Source organism: Peromyscus eremicus, chromosome 7, assembly GCF_949786415.1.
Source record: "Peromyscus eremicus chromosome 7, PerEre_H2_v1, whole genome shotgun sequence".
NCBI classification, from domain to species: domain Eukaryota; kingdom Metazoa; phylum Chordata; class Mammalia; order Rodentia; family Cricetidae; genus Peromyscus; species Peromyscus eremicus.
Genome location: NC_081422.1, coordinates 116,912,110 through 116,927,476, shown reverse-complemented (window position 1 = coordinate 116,927,476; position 15,367 = coordinate 116,912,110). Strand labels below are relative to the sequence as shown.

General features: G+C 39.5%; 2 protein-coding genes across 8 annotated transcripts in view; one reads left to right on the top strand and one right to left on the bottom strand.

Moving 5' to 3' along the window:
- The window catches only part of Kif15 (kinesin family member 15), a 62,862-nt gene that overhangs the window by 22,358 nt on the left and 25,137 nt on the right, over positions 1 to 15,367 (bottom strand). For both annotated transcript variants that reach the window (XM_059268979.1, XM_059268980.1), the window contains exons 9-20: positions 14,287 to 14,412; positions 14,024 to 14,146; positions 11,577 to 11,700; positions 10,283 to 10,359; positions 9,857 to 10,066; positions 8,661 to 8,838; positions 7,154 to 7,295; positions 6,493 to 6,634; positions 4,975 to 5,172; positions 3,313 to 3,420; positions 2,746 to 2,851; positions 636 to 801 (exon numbers count right to left, since the gene is read on the bottom strand). In XM_059268979.1, coding sequence (XP_059124962.1) covers positions 636 to 801; positions 2,746 to 2,851; positions 3,313 to 3,420; positions 4,975 to 5,172; positions 6,493 to 6,634; positions 7,154 to 7,295; positions 8,661 to 8,838; positions 9,857 to 10,066; positions 10,283 to 10,359; positions 11,577 to 11,700; positions 14,024 to 14,146; positions 14,287 to 14,412 — 1,700 coding nt within the window. The remainder of the gene's footprint in view (positions 1 to 635; positions 802 to 2,745; positions 2,852 to 3,312; positions 3,421 to 4,974; positions 5,173 to 6,492; positions 6,635 to 7,153; positions 7,296 to 8,660; positions 8,839 to 9,856; positions 10,067 to 10,282; positions 10,360 to 11,576; positions 11,701 to 14,023; positions 14,147 to 14,286; positions 14,413 to 15,367) is intronic.
- The window catches only part of Kiaa1143 (KIAA1143 ortholog), a 59,090-nt gene continuing 56,781 nt past the window's right edge, over positions 13,059 to 15,367 (top strand). For 5 of the 6 annotated variants that reach the window (XR_009380365.1, XM_059268993.1, XM_059268991.1 and 2 more), the window contains exons 1-2: positions 13,059 to 13,156; positions 14,703 to 14,765. The gene's annotated coding sequence lies outside the window, so the exon portion shown is untranslated. The remainder of the gene's footprint in view (positions 13,157 to 14,702; positions 14,766 to 15,367) is intronic. The other variant, XM_059268992.1, reaches the window with a different exon arrangement.

Here is a 15,367-nt window from a genome sequence, read left to right as displayed (position 1 = left end):
AGGGAGAGAGAACATGTACCTGTGTTCATGGTGTAAAAAATGTTGACAAGTAGGCAAAAATCAGTAAGAAACAGATGGTAGTGCACTCAGAAGCATGAACAGCCACTGAGTGTCAGAGAATAAGCAGTCCAGTAGAACCAGGGACACTAAGAACAATTACATTTTGACCAATATATTTTAAAGGCTAGGATAGTCACTGCTTTTAAGATAGCATTTAAAAACATAGCTCAGTAGATTCTTTACACTTTTGATCTAGCTCTAGTCTCATAAATAAACAAATGAAATCAAGACTTGATGAGATTAGGCCAGATGTTGTGGCACATGCCTTTAAAGCCAGCACTCAGGAAGCAGAATGAGTTCCAGGCTAGCCAAAGCTAAATAGCTAAATAGTGAGATCCTGTTTCAGAAAAACAAAACAAACAAACAAACAAACAACAAATCAGAAGTCTTAAAAAAATCACAAAGCCAGTTTGTGGTGAAGCCAATTGGATTAAGAAAACATGGTATACTTGTGATAAATGATTAATAAATTACGTTATTGGCTTTTGTAATGTATGTTGGGCTTATACTACTTCAAGCAGTATTGAGAACAACCAAACAGGCACCTTGAAGAGAACAACAGAGAACAACTCTACCTGGTGTTGTCCAGCTGAAGCTGAACCTGCACATGTCTTTCTGAAAGCTGGTTTAGTTCTTTCTCTTGACTCTCTTTGAATGTGCTATACTCCAGTTTCACCAAAGAAAGTTCTTTGTCAGCAGAATGAAGAACAATTCTCAAATCATGTACCTCACATTTCAAAACTGGAAAACAAAGAAATCAAGGTCTCAATAGGTCCCTTTACCAGTCCTTTGTAAAAGCAGGCAAATAAATATGACCTTACCACTGCAAGGACAAACATTAGCAACTGAACATTAAACACTAAGATTTCTCTTTTCCTCCTCTCCTTAGATCACGGCTGCCCTCCATTTCTTTTGCCCTAGGCTGGCCTTATTCTTACTATGTAGCAAGGATAGCCCTGAGCTCCTCACCTTCCTGCTTCCACTTCCTGAGTGCTGGGATTAAGGCATGTGCTACCACACCCAGCTGTTCCAACATTGCTACTGAAACAGGAAGAATTAACATCTGTTCCTCATTTTTAGGCCACTTGACATTTTAAGAATTTTTTTCCCTGTAGAACATGCAACAAAACTATTAATATGAAGAAAAACTTGTGATATTTAACATATCTGAAGCAGTGTAGTCTTAGCTGTTGAAAACGCTTTAGTAATATAACAGAGCTTTTCAACATGGGTTAAACACTTCTAGTCTCAAAAGGAAACTCCAGCTGAAAATTAGATTAAGAGACTTTCTAGTACTTCTAGTATTACTACAAACTACTGAAAATATTTTGGAGACAGGGTCTCATGCATCCCAGGCTGACGTCCAACTTGCTGTGTCGCTAAGGATGACTTTGAACTTCTGAACCTCCTGACTTCATCTACTAAGTGCTGGATTTCCAGGCTTATCTGAAAATACTTTGATGAAGAGAAAAATAAACTGAGTAAGGTGGGAATGGCACCCTACTCCTAGAAATGTATATAAACAATTTATGCTTTTACGCTTTACTTTGTCAATATTAGTGCAACTCAGCTTTCAAATGAAAGACACTTCATTCTTAAAGTACTTTAAACTTTGTGTATGCATGTGTTTGTACATATTCATGTGCTGTGGGATGTTCTGTATGGCAAATATGTTGCTGATTGGTTGGTAAATAAAATACTGATTGGCCAGTAGTCAGGCAGGAGGAAGTATAGGCGGGACAAGGAGGAGAATAAAGCTGGGAAGTGGAAGGTTGAGTCAGAGACACTGCCAGCCACCACTAGGACAGGCAGCATGTGAAGATGCAGGTAAGCCACAAGCCACGTGGCAAGGTATAGATTTATGGAAATGGATTAATTTAAGATATAAGAACAGTTAGCAAGAAGCCTGCCACGGCCATACAGTTTGTAAGCAATATAAGTCTCTGTGTTTATTTGGTTGGGTCTGAGCGGCTGTGGGACTGGTGGGTGACAAAGATTTGTCCTGACTGTGGGCCAGGCAGGAAAACTCTAGCTACATTCATGTGTGTGTGTACAGATGTCGGGTGCTTCCCACTTTCTGTGTGAGACGAGGTCTTTCACTGGCCTAGGACTTCACCAAGTCAGCTAGATCAGCTGTCCAGAAACCTGGAGCTGCCCCTTTGCCTCCCATCTTGACATTACTGGGATACCAGATTTGTGTGTGACACCATGCCCATTTTTTTATGTGGGTTCTAGGTTCTGAATTCAGGTCCTCAAGCTTATAAGGCAATGGAGCCATCTCTGAGCTCTTAAATAAATGTTAAGTAAACACTTGTAACATTTATTTCTGAGTAATCTTGAGGAAAATTTGTCTTATAACCCATTTTATTTATTATACCTTCCCCCCCCCCCCCCACCCCCCCCCCGACAGAGTTTCTCTTGTGTAGCTTTTGGAGCCTATCCTGGAACTCACTCTGTAGCCCATGCTGGCCTGGAACTCACAGAGATTCACCTGTCTCTGCCTCCCGAGTGCTGGGATTAAAGGCATGCGCCACTACCGCCTGGCTATTTATTATACCTTTACCATGAAAATTCAAGACCAATTATCTAACAACAAACAAAACAAGCAACCCCTTAGAATAGAAAAAAAAAAGTTAATTTAAATGATCAAAAAAGATACTAGTGTCCTCAATTATCCAAACTTACAGTCATTCTTAGTCTGAGTATCCTGAAGCTGTTTTTCAAGGTCATTCAACTGTGCAAGCCGGTCTTGTTCCTGTTTGGTCCAATCACTTCTTTCTGATGAAAAAAGCTTTGGGAAAGAGTAAATATACAGGAAGAGTATGCTAAAACAATGCATTCGTTTCTGTACTTAATGTCTAGTTATAAAGTCAATGACAAGACAAAACTTGGTTGTTTACGAACTATAATAAAGATGACTGACACAATCCAAGATCAGTACAAGAATGTGGACAAATCATTTTGATTTCTTCTAAACGAACAGTCCACTTGTATACCTTACCAAAACCAGACAATGAATGTCTGTCTCACTATCAGATAAGTATAAAAAGTTGACCAGTGTTTGGTTAAGGGAATTTTCAATGGCAATGTTGTTTTGGGGGGCAAACAGGGACAGAGTGAATATAAATTTATTAAGGAAAAATAAAAAGAACTTAAGAGTGGGAAGGAGTCCAAGGGAGGAATATCCTCATCTCACAGTACTATGTTTTAATGATATTTCAACATTTTCTGAGGCTATGCTCTGACCCTCACCTCTTGCATTTGTGTAGAATGGTGCTCTAGTTTGTCAACATGCTGTTGAAGTTTCAGGTTTTTATGCTCTTCTTCATCCAGCTTGACTTGAAGAACACTCAGTTGTTCCTGCATTAGACACATTTCAGTCATCAAAAATGCCTTTAATAGAATTTTAAAACTATTAATTTTTTAAGTTTTATGCACAGATGTTTTGCTTGAATGTATTTCTGAGTGCCAATTGCACGCCCAGTGCCCACAGGTGCCAGAAGAGGGTGTTGGATCATCTGCAACTGGAATTACAGAAAGTTATAAGCTACTAGGTGGGTACTGGGAATTGAACATAGGTCCTCTAGAAAAGCAGCCTAACTGCTGAGAGAACTCTGCTGCCCTATTTTTTTTTTTTTTGATTAAAGAGACAAGAAACTAAAGTAAACTCAAACCCTTATAGAAGCAAACATAGCAAAGGACTGTTGGAGCCAGAAATCACCAAAAAGCTATTCTGATCAGGCCTATGTTTCAAAATTATATTTGTGAATGACCAAAATGGATAAATTCAATCACAAAGAAAAGTGGTTAATATTCAACCCTGAATTAAATTACAGAGCCCTAGTCAGACGTAATGGGGCATGCATTTAATCACAGTACTAGGGAGGCAGAAGCAGGCAGATCTCTTGAGTTCGAGGCCAGCTTGTTCTACACAGGGAAACCATGTCTTGAAAAACCACAAAAAGAATATAGATAGATAGATAGATAGATAGATAGATAAAAGAGATGGATGTAGGAGCTGGAGAGATGGCTTGGTGGGTGTGTACATATGTGTATGTATATAAAATGTATGTATAAAATAAATTGTAGAGGCCTCTAGAGAACTTTGTAAACTTTAGAAGACTTAACCACTGAGCCCTCTAGAGACTTTTTTATAATTCTTTTTTAAAAAATTATTTATTTATTTTCATTTTATGTGAACTGGTGTTTTGCTTACAGGTATGTATGTCTATGTGAGGGCATAAAGTCCCCAGGACTGAAATATCAAACAGCTGTGAGCTGTCATGTGGGTGCTGGGAATTGAACCCAGACCTCTGAAGGAGCAGCCAGTGCTCTTCACTGCTGAGCCATCTCTCAGCCCCACCTCTAGAGTCTTTTAAGAAGCTTCCTCAGTGTTGCATGGGTTATTTTCATCACAAGGGCTTCTCTGGCCTGGAACAGGAAAGAAATTCAGATTTCGGGTGTCCATTCCAACTTTTACTGGACAAAGGAGTAAAATTTAATTAACAAACTAATAGGACCTCAATGTAATCAAAACTCAAGTTATTTCAAATACATAAAACCTCCCTAAAATTTGATCTATATAATAATTTGCTAAAGAATAAAAAATGAGCTAAAAAAACAGACAAGACAGAAAACTTTATATATGTAAACATAAAAATTTTAGGGAGTTGCCGGGCGGTGGTGGCTCACAACTTTAATCCCAGCACTCGGGAGGCAGAGACTGGCCAAACTCTGTGTGTGAGTTCGAGGCCAGCCTGGTCTACAAAGTGCGTTCTAGGACAGCCAGGACTACACAGAGAAACCCTGTCGGGAAAAGCAAAACAACAACAAAAAATTATCGTGAGTTAAAACTAGCAGACAAATTTTATTTAAATGAACATTCAATTATTTTTTCCTAAAATTAAGTATCACCTGCACAGTTCGCAGCTCCTCAGAAATGGCCTCCAAAGCTTGTTCACTCATCTCAGGTGGCACTGGCTCATTTGATATATCATGATCTAAACTGCTAGAGTTCTGTGTGTGCAGAAAGCCAAAGCTCCCCACCTCAGGGCTTGATTTTGGTACCAGTCTAGAACAGAGTTGATAAGCCTTGGTTGGAGTGGTAATTATCTGCAGATCAATGATTGTGGAAAGAATCATTAATACAAAGGAAAATATCTAGAGATTTTCTGAACAGGAAAAATTAAAATTTTATTCGAGTTATTAAGAGGATGTGTTCTTGAAGTATTGGATAGAAAAGACCAAATGGGGGGCTGGAGAGATGGCTCAGAGGTTAAGAGCACTGACTGCTCTTCCAGAGGACCTGAGTTCAATTCCCAGCAACCACATGGTGGCTCACAACCACCTGTAATGAGATCTGGTGCTCTCTTCTGGCCTGCAGGGACACATGCAGGCAGAATACTGTATACATAATGAATAAATAAAAAAAAAATTTAAAAAAAAAAAAGAAGAGCTTCTTTAAAAAAAATAAAAATAAAAAAAAAAATAAAAGACCAAATGGAAATAAACCCATCAGTCAGTACAGTTGCATACAAAGTTGTAATGAAGTTTAAAAACTGGAACGTGAAGCTGGGCATGATGATGGATGACTATAACCCCAGGATTTATGACGCCTGCCTCTGCCTCCTACCAAAGGCCTGTGCCACCACACCTGGCCTAAGACTCCTCTCTGCATGCTACAAAAGCAAACTGCAAAGCTGGGCATGGTGGCACATACCTGTAATCCAAGTACTCACAGGGGCAGAGACAGGAACATCAAAGTTCAAGGACAACCTAGGCTACAGAGTGAGTTTAGGACAGCCTCAGCTATCATGGGACCCTGTCTCAAGGGGAAAAAAAAAAAGGAAAAAAGGTTTGAATGTCTAAAGTTAAAGACAAAGTAGAGCTGGGCGGTGGTGGCACACACCTTCAATCCCAGCACTCGGGAGGCAGAGCCAGGCAGATCTTTGTCAGTTCGAGGCCAGCCTGGGCTACAGAGTGAGATCCAGGAAAGGCGCAAAGTTACACAGAGAAACCCTGTCTCAAAAAACCAAAACCAAAAAAAAAAAAAAAAAAAAGACAAAGTAGAATTTGATCTCAAAAGTTTTATTCCTCCTCCTTGACTTTGTCACTGGAGTCTATCAAAACACGCTAGTGTTTTGCTATCTGTGTTTGGAAATAACCTTTATTAATAAAAGAGACAGGTCTTGCTGGACAGCGGTGGTGCACGCATTTAATCCCAGCACTCAGGAGGCAGAGCCAGGTGGACCTCTGAGTTCGAGGCCAGCCTGGTGTACAGAGTGAGATCCAGGACAGGCAGCAAAACTACACAGAGAAACCCTGTCTTGAAAAACCAAAAAAAAAAAAAAAAAAAAAAAAAAAGAGAGAGAGAGAGAGAGAGAGAGAGAAAGAGAGACAGGTCCAATTTAAATAGAAACACCAATTACCCACCTTAAGTGTTTCAGCATGTATTTTATTCAGCTGAGAAACTTCCTGGCGTTTGCAGGCTTTTGTTGCTTCCAAAAGGTTTTCGAGATTGAGGTTTGCTTTTTGCAAAGACTGAAGCTCAGATTCCAGTTCTAGCTGCTTTTTCCTAATAGATGTTGGTAAGACTTAGTCCTTCAAGTAATCAGTAACGTCAAACATCTTTAAGTACACTGCAGTTTATGCTCTCACAGAGCTCAAGTTCAGGTCAGTATATTGTCCCTTTCAATATTAACACTTCTCTATATTTTAGGTTAGGATTAATCTTGGTTATAGTATGAATATAGTTTATAGTTTATCCTTTTACACAATGAGCATCAAGTAAGAGTATTAATAAATCTCTAATTTCTAAAAAAAAAAATCTAGATTTAGTTTATAACTGTGATTTAAATTTGGTAAGGAGATGAACTTATTCTGCAAGTTCAATTGACACTCAACAGGTGAGTTAAACATTAAAACATTTGTATGATCTACTATCAAATATATAGTAAAGAGCTACAAGAAAAGTGCTTTTTCTGTGCACCAAAACAAGTTAGTTGCTAGAAGGGTTATATTTAAAGTAACATGCCAAATTATTAATATAAAGTATTAAGAGAGCAGGTGATGAGCATGTGTATTTGCACTTTACCGAGTTAGCTCTTTGAACTCTTCATATTCTTGCTTTGAATTATTCAGCTCTGTTTGAATTTCCAGGAGTTGTGCTTTTAACTTCTCAGTGTTTGTGAAGAAATTTGGTTCTTTTAGTGCTTTAGGAGAAAATCCTTGCAGACCTATTAAGAAGGAAACCACTTCAGTCTTTGAAAGACAAAGAAATAACGTAACATTTTTCTAAGCTCTCTTCCAGGTTTGTTTTGAGTCCCAAGAATAAATAAAAAATGGACTGGCAGGCGAGTCCTAGAAATATAAGAACACAGATGTCAGCAAGAGACACAGAATATACCCTCAAGGGCACTGAAAGTTGTGTTCAAGGAGCAGAGACAACAAGACGGAGAAGTGTAATTAAGACAACGTGCATCCATTTATCCATTCCTTAGGATAAAGAGCTAACAGTTACTAATGAGCAACAGGCATGGTGCTAGACAGAAACATCTGCACAGCTGAACTTGTAAAAATTGGTGCTACTAGCCATTGTGAACAGGCAATGAAGTATTTGGGAGAGAAAATTGATAACAAGGATAATCCTAACTTTGCATATAAAATCATGTTCCTCCACAATCAAATAACTGTGAATCTTCTTTTACTAAGTCATAACTGAATAATAAAAGGATTAGACAAAGGAAATGTAAAAAACAGGACAAAAAAAAATCAGTTTTTTGGTTTTTTTTTAATTTTTAAAATTATGTGTACATGTGTATGCCTGTGTTTGGATGTGTGTATCTGAGTGCAGGTGCCCAAAAAGGCCAGAGGTGTTGAATCCCCTGAAGCTGGAGTTACAAGAGATTGGGTGCTGCCTCAAGTGTGTTAGGAACCAGACTCAGGTCCTCTGGAAGAACAGTGCATTGCTCTTAACCACCCAGCCATCTCTCCAGCCCTGCTTTCAATTCTTTTTTTTTTTAAGTTTGTTTTCTGCAAGAGGTTTATTGGGGGAGGGGAAAGAGAGAAAGGCCATCCTGGAGTGGGGACATAAGAGAGGCAGACAGACAGACAGACAGACAGAGAACAGGTAAGAGAGCAAGAGGACTGTGACCGACAGGCAATTTTAATGAGTGCATGTGTCACACAGGGAAGTTTGCAGCCCATTGCTGACAGTGGAAATGAGCAGCACCTGGCGACAGGTGACGCTGTAACTACCACTGCCTCCTAGGGTGAGGCAGGCTGATCAGAGCTAACAACCTGTCTCAGCCTCCCCAGTCAACCTTTTAACTTGTGAGTTCTAGAACTCAGGTTCTCATGTTCACACAGCAAGCACATTACTGACATTATCTTTCCATTCCTACACACTCTTTCTTTAGTTTTTTGTTTGTTTCTTTAATCCTGTGTATGGGCGTTTTCTTGCATGTATATTTGTGCACCATATGTATGCCTGGGGCCACTGAAGCCAGAAGAGAGCATCAGATTCTCTGTTAGAATGGAGTTACAGACAGTTCTCTAAGCTCATTGCTTCACAGCCCCTTCTCACAACAATCACTTCTTACCTTTGTCATTTTTCTCTTTGCTAGACACTTCAGAGAAAGCCTTTTCTAGTCTTGCAACAGCCTGGGCATCTATTTCGTGGGCTCTTTTCACAGGCTCTAATAATTTCAGTCTTCTATTTTCTTCCCTGAGGGAATGATTTTCCATAGCATACTTTGCAACTCTGGGGTGGTGCTCCACCTGTGACATTGAGAAATTACATACTTCGTGTAATCACAAAATTTCCTAATGAACTTGTATCTCTAAAAACCATTCAGAAATTCCAGAACACAGTAATACTGTTTGTACTCTATCTACTACAGCCTCCATAGAAAATCACTTGGTAACTGGTGGGTATTTGCGCGCAACTTCCACCCAAGCCACCTAGAATGGAAACCCAGAGGTGTGCAAACAGGGGAACCTCTTCACACAAAGGAAGGCTAAATTAACATACTTGAGGTTGTAGCTCAGTAGCACAGCAAGAGCCTTGCATGCAAAAGGCTCTGGGTTTGATTCCCAGCACAGAAAAATAAATAAAAAGAGTAAGGGGATAGAGAGATGTCTTAGCAGTTAGAGACTGCTTTTTCAGAGGATCTGGGTTTAACTTCCAGCACCCACATGGCTGTAACTCCAGTTCCAGGATATCCAACACCCTCTGCTGGCTTCCCTGGGCACCAGGCATACACATAGTAGTACACAGACATACATGCAAGCAAAACACCCTTACACATCAAATACAAGTAAATAAATCTTTAAAAAGAGGAGGGAGAATAAGGAGAATTACTGTCTACTGAGACTGAATTGCCCTCCAAAATACATTAGATAGCAAAGTTCAGGAAAGTATACAAAATAAATGGAAGTAAAAAAATTTAGCCTATTGATTGGACATGTATTAAACATATTGGACACAAAAAATTTTGTTAAGTTATTTTGGTTTTCAAACTGAGTGTCTCTGTTACATACTCATCCTTTCTAGTGAAAAGCAGAACTTCAAAAAGCTCAACTCTACAGAGACTAGGGTAACCACAGCTGCTGCAGAGTACAAATCACTGGTTTTTCTGTCTTCAGCTTAAAACTTGGAAAAGGGGAAAAGAAATTATGCAACTCACGTTGCCAGTCAAATTCACTTCAAGCACTGTATTAAAGAACCAGTTACTAGGGAACATTTTAATATGCTTTAGAGCTTCTTCCTAGAAACAAGCAGGTATATTGCACTCACTTGTTCTCGAAGAGTCTGAATCTCATCCCTCAGTTCTGACAGCAGACGGTCCTGTTCCTCGGGCAGGAAGCTTCCCCGTGCCTCCTTCTGAAGCCTCTCTAGACGCATTATTTGGTCCTCTCGGAACTTCACAATCATTTTATTAGACTGAATAAACTTTTCCTTTTTCAGGGTGAGGTCCTCTAGCTGGGAAATTTTTTCTACCAGAGACTTAAGAAATTCATGATTCAGTTAAACATGAAAAATAATTCAGCTTTCCTAAATTCTCATAAACCCAGCAGGTTGTATTAACTCTAAATTCAAAGGCAAGGAGCCTTTTCCTTACACATCTAGTACTATGTGTTTCACTCACTGAAGTAATGAAAACCAATCACAACATGAAAGTTCAAGATGTCCTGAATCCCTTTTCCCAATTAAATTTCCTACCTTCTTTTCCTGTTCAGATTTCTTAAAGAATAGCATTGCTTCCAGGAAATGTTCTATGTAATTAGTCTTCTCTTTGTCTAAAAAGGGGGAGGGAACAATATGTTAATTTTTCAGTACTTAAACAGTCTTTATTTCTGCCAAGTGATCTAAAGGAGCAGACTCTCATTATTGTTATAAGTTTCACATTAACTCTCTCAGTAAACTGGCTGTTCTACAAAGAAAACAAGTTTCTCTTTATTTACTTAGCACAAATATATGTGATGAAAGAAACAGAAATGGGTTTTTTAAAACAAAACTATAGCTTAGGCTGGCCTTGTACTCATGGCAATCCTAAGCCTCTCAAATGCTGGAATTATAGGCATAAGACACCAGAGCTGGCTTAGAAATGAGTCTATAAGGAAACTGAAGGAGTTCCACATGTGCCTTTTGAGATCTAATACAAACTCTTATTTACTGAGTGCCTCAGTCTGTAACTCTGTAGTATAGGCTAGCCTAAAACTCATTCTGTAGCCTAGGCTAGTCCAAATCTCACAATCTTGCCTCAGCTTCCTGAGTACTGAGAGTCAGGTATATAGACTATGCTTAGTATAATGTACACTCTTGTTTTTTGTTTGTTGGTGTGGTTTTGTAAAGTACTGGAAATCAAACCTAGGGTCTCACACATTTTAGGCAAGTGTTCTACTATCAAAACACACTCCCAGCTGCAGATTATTTTTTCTTACAGTTTTATAGATATCAAGTTAATTCTACTAGCTATTCTTGTTTGTTTGTTTGTCTTTTTTGTTTTTTCAATACAGGGTCTCTCTGTGCAGCCTTTGCTGGCCTCTAACTTGCAGAAATCTGCCTGCCTCTGCCTCCCAAGTGCTGGGATTAAAGGCGTGCACCACCACCACCTGGCAGCTACTAGCTATTCTTTAAAGAAGCATTCCTTGTCCTAATGAACATATATAAATTGTATATGCTCAAACAGAATCTTGGGAGTGATCAAATGAAATCAGTTAAACAGGAAAAATAATTCAGTTTCCCTAAATTCTCATAAATCCAGCATATCTCTTTCTAGCACTTACTAGGGATGAATTACTTAAAATCATTGATTCCCTTTCTTACTGCACCTCATAAAACATCTGATTCAAAGAACTACCCTCTTACACAGGTGAAATAAGGAGGAGAGTATGTAACAAATTCGGGAAAGCCTCGCTGTACTTTGACCATCTATCTATCTCACAGCAGAAGTTCCTGACCTAACATTCTCATCAAGTCTTCCCCAGGATAAAGGGCAGTGAGCTTGTCCTACCTCTGGCCAGTACGCTTTCTGGTATTATCTGCCCAGAAGTAAACTGAGATAGTTGTTCTTTGAGCCTCTTCACTTCAGCTTGCAGCTGGCTGACATTTCCTTGGGTGTCTTCATTCACCACAGCCTGGACAGGAATTAATAAAGCACTAAAAGACCAAAGAAAACTGCACATCTGTCTGGCCAGCAGCCGAAAGGCCACCAAAATGGTACGCTGAAATGCAAAGTTCCCTCTTCCTGTGCCTATATACCAACAGTCAGAGCCCAAGCAGTACAGCTGGGCTCTCTTCCTCTTGACAACCCCTCCTCACCAGGCTCCCACAGATCCCATTGATCTGATCAGTCCTAGGCCATCCTAGGCTAGGTCACCTTCAGACTGGAGTTTATTACCCTGACTTAAGAAACCTGCCTTCCCTTTCAAAGACGGGAACCAAACATCTCAGTAAAGCCATTTCCCCTTTGTCCAGAAACCACTGGGGACAGAGTCTGGCCTAGAAGGGCATGACCCCCAACAGGACTAGCCTGAGCAGAAACTGACCTCTCCAAATAGAGCTACTTTCTGTTTCTAAAGCTGGCCTGGAAGCAGGAATTGGTTTCACAGTCCACTGTGGTTCTACCACCATACCAAATGTCACCTTCACTTTCTTAAGGTAATGTCCTGTTTTAAATGGCCTCTAAAAGGTAAAAAAAAAAAAAAGCCATAGACAAATGTTATCACTGTGGTGACTAAATGGTGTCTTCAATTTCTTAAAGATGTCTTGTTGAAGACAACCTCTAAAAAACTTAAAAAAAAAAGATTACCAATGAATGCATCATTCTGGTGTGTGATGTCAGTAGTGAGGAGGTCACATGTGTGGGGATAGGAACAATACAGAATTGTTCTGTACCTTCTGTTCAATTCTGCTATAAATCTAAAGATGCTTTAAAAGTAAAGTTTATTGCCAGGCAGGTAGATCTCTGAGTTTGAGGCCAGCCTGGTTTACAGAGTTAGTTCCAGGACAGCCAGCGCTACAGAGAAATCCTGTCTCAAACAAACAAGCAACCAAACATAGTAAAGTTTATTAATTAGATCATTATTAAAACTTCGTAAAACTGAAGGGTAATAAAAAATGCCAATACCTAACCACCAGACAGACCAAAGACCTAGCTATGCAATATTCAACTATTTCAGCAAGGAAAAACACCCTGCGACAGCTTAAGTCCCCTGTGTTCTTGTCTTAGGTTCACCCTGCCCACTTGGAAAGACTTAAACAGTTCATCATTAAACAATTCCCAGACATCTTAGCTCTTCCCACTGACAGGCTGAAGAGGACTTACCATTGGGAACAACTACTACAAAGCTGCGGGTTTTGTTGTTCATGTTGAAGTCATTTCCAATGGCTTCTGATTCATAGAGCCAGCCTCCTCATGAGGCATTCTGACATCACTATTATTATCAGTGACATCATAACCGCAATCATTAACACAATTCTACTCTCCAAAGATTTCTGGTAAGCCAAGACAGAGTCAGGAAGTTCTACTGATGTTTCCTCTTCATATTGCTAACATTGATGTAAGCAGGGGATGGAGCCCAAAGAAGTAAGGTAAAGGAGAAGACCTATGCTTTTCTCACTTACCCAGGGGAAGGAAGGAGCAACATGGTCTACTTCACTCTGCTAGATGACCTGGGGATAAGATGCCCAGTTTTCTCCTTGAAAAAGGAAGGGATTAATCTACCAATTCATGGCACAGTTGTTTTGTCTAAAACCAAAGGAGTGTTCAACTCTCCAAATAGATGTCTTGTTGGTCTTTTGACAGTCTGTACTAAGTATCGGTAAAGTGCTGTCCACAGGCATAATATGGACTGTTGCTTCTTTTTGTGCCAAGTTGTGGTGGGACACAGAAACTGCCACTGTTTACATACGGTCTACGGCTGCTTTCTTACTGCAAAGGCAGATCCGAGTAGTTAAAATGGACCATATGGTACATGAAGCATTAAGTAGTTTATCAACTAGTACTTGACAAGAAAAGTTTCCTGGCCTGAGGAGTATACTAATATTAAAGACACTTCTTGTATCTAAAATAAAATGAAAAATATGTGGTGATATACACAACTTAAAAGGAAAATTTCACTATTATCAAGTCATTTTCATAGCATTACTCTTTGCAACCATATACATCACATATGGGCACAGGGCAGGCACATGCATGCAAACCTATGTGCGTGCACCATCACGTGCACCAACTCTGCTAGCATGGCTTAGGCTAATTACTCTCCATCCCACTAACAAAAGGAAAACTGCCTTAAGAAAACAGGAATGGAAGGGAGGGAAGGAAGAAGAGCAACCTTGTACAAGCAAGATGAACTTCTACAGAAGTAAGATTAGTGGTAACATTAGGGCAATCACTAAGAAAGTATGTGCAAATGTTTTTCTAATTTACTTGATATATTAAATACTCCAGTATTTTACCTTGTTTTTAATCAGCTTGGCTCTTTGAGCAAAATTAAGTGTTGACAGTGTTTCCCCAAAACACCTGGATCCTGGATGAACATTTGCAATTATGGCTGTTTTGGCATTACCACCAAGGGAGTCCTGTTTAACAACATCAATGGTATATATTTTAGATTGTAAATCCCAAGATCTTTTTCAGAAAATAATAAAAGCTAAGAAAATCTCCCCTATCAGTCCCAGTGACTATAATGCAGGTGGTAGGCACCAGTGATCAGCTTTACCCGAAGTAAGAAGGTAAGTCTGGAGTCTCTGTAGCAGACATGCCTCTGTTTTCCATTGCCCACATCAACAAGTGCAGTGATGACCTGGCCCAGGCAACTCAGTGATCGGTTTATATTACCTGCTTCCTAAGGAATTAGGGGAAAAGCAAAACTATAAGTGCAATGCCATTCTTTGGTGTTCTGAGCTAAAATATAAGTAGCAAGTTGACAACCGGGGATGGAAAAGCAAAGGAGGGGCAAAGTGAAAAACAACTTCTAAGCTAAAACAATATGCTCAATTATCCCCATTTCCTATTTCATGTACACTGTAACTGCAGAATGCTACAAATATACAAATGCACTACACTTGGGATTTGAATATTTATTTCTTCTAGCAAACAAATGTGATATAACATTTTCTCATTACTTGTCATCAGCAGCAAGCTGCAGCTCCAGGCAGCATGAGATATTACTGAGCTGGGATGTTTAGCAACAGTTAGGTAAGTTGAATGTACTTCCGATTTAGGATATTTCATCTTAACCAGGTTTCGTTGGAGGTAATACCACTATAAGTTGAGGAGTACCTGTACAATCATGTTATTTGGAGGTAACACCACTACAAGTATAAGAGAACCTGTACAAACATGTTCTTTTCTTGACAGAAACATGAGCCCTTTGCTGACTGAAAGCTCAGCAGGCTCAAATCTCTCTTACTTCTAATTCCTCTTTTTAGGTCACATTCCTAAACTACATCACATTGAATTTCTGTCCCACTGCCAATAGCTCAGGCGAGGTACCTTCCCACCTGACTGCTCTCCCTTTGATTCTGGCAGTGAAAACTTAATGGATCTAAGTGGTTATAAAATATGCTTTCTACATGAAGCTACACATTTGCTCTAAACTTTTAAAATGTTTTCCAGGGGTTTAGAAGGCTGGGTACAAACTTGGCCCGATACTCCTGTTCCTGACTGACCTGTGCTTTCTTGCTCTATAATTTATTTCACTGACACACACTGAAATATCCAATGCACATTTATTCTACGAGGCCCAACGAACTTGGGGACATCACTGTTCAGGGCGGGTGCTCTCTGTTTCTCTCTCT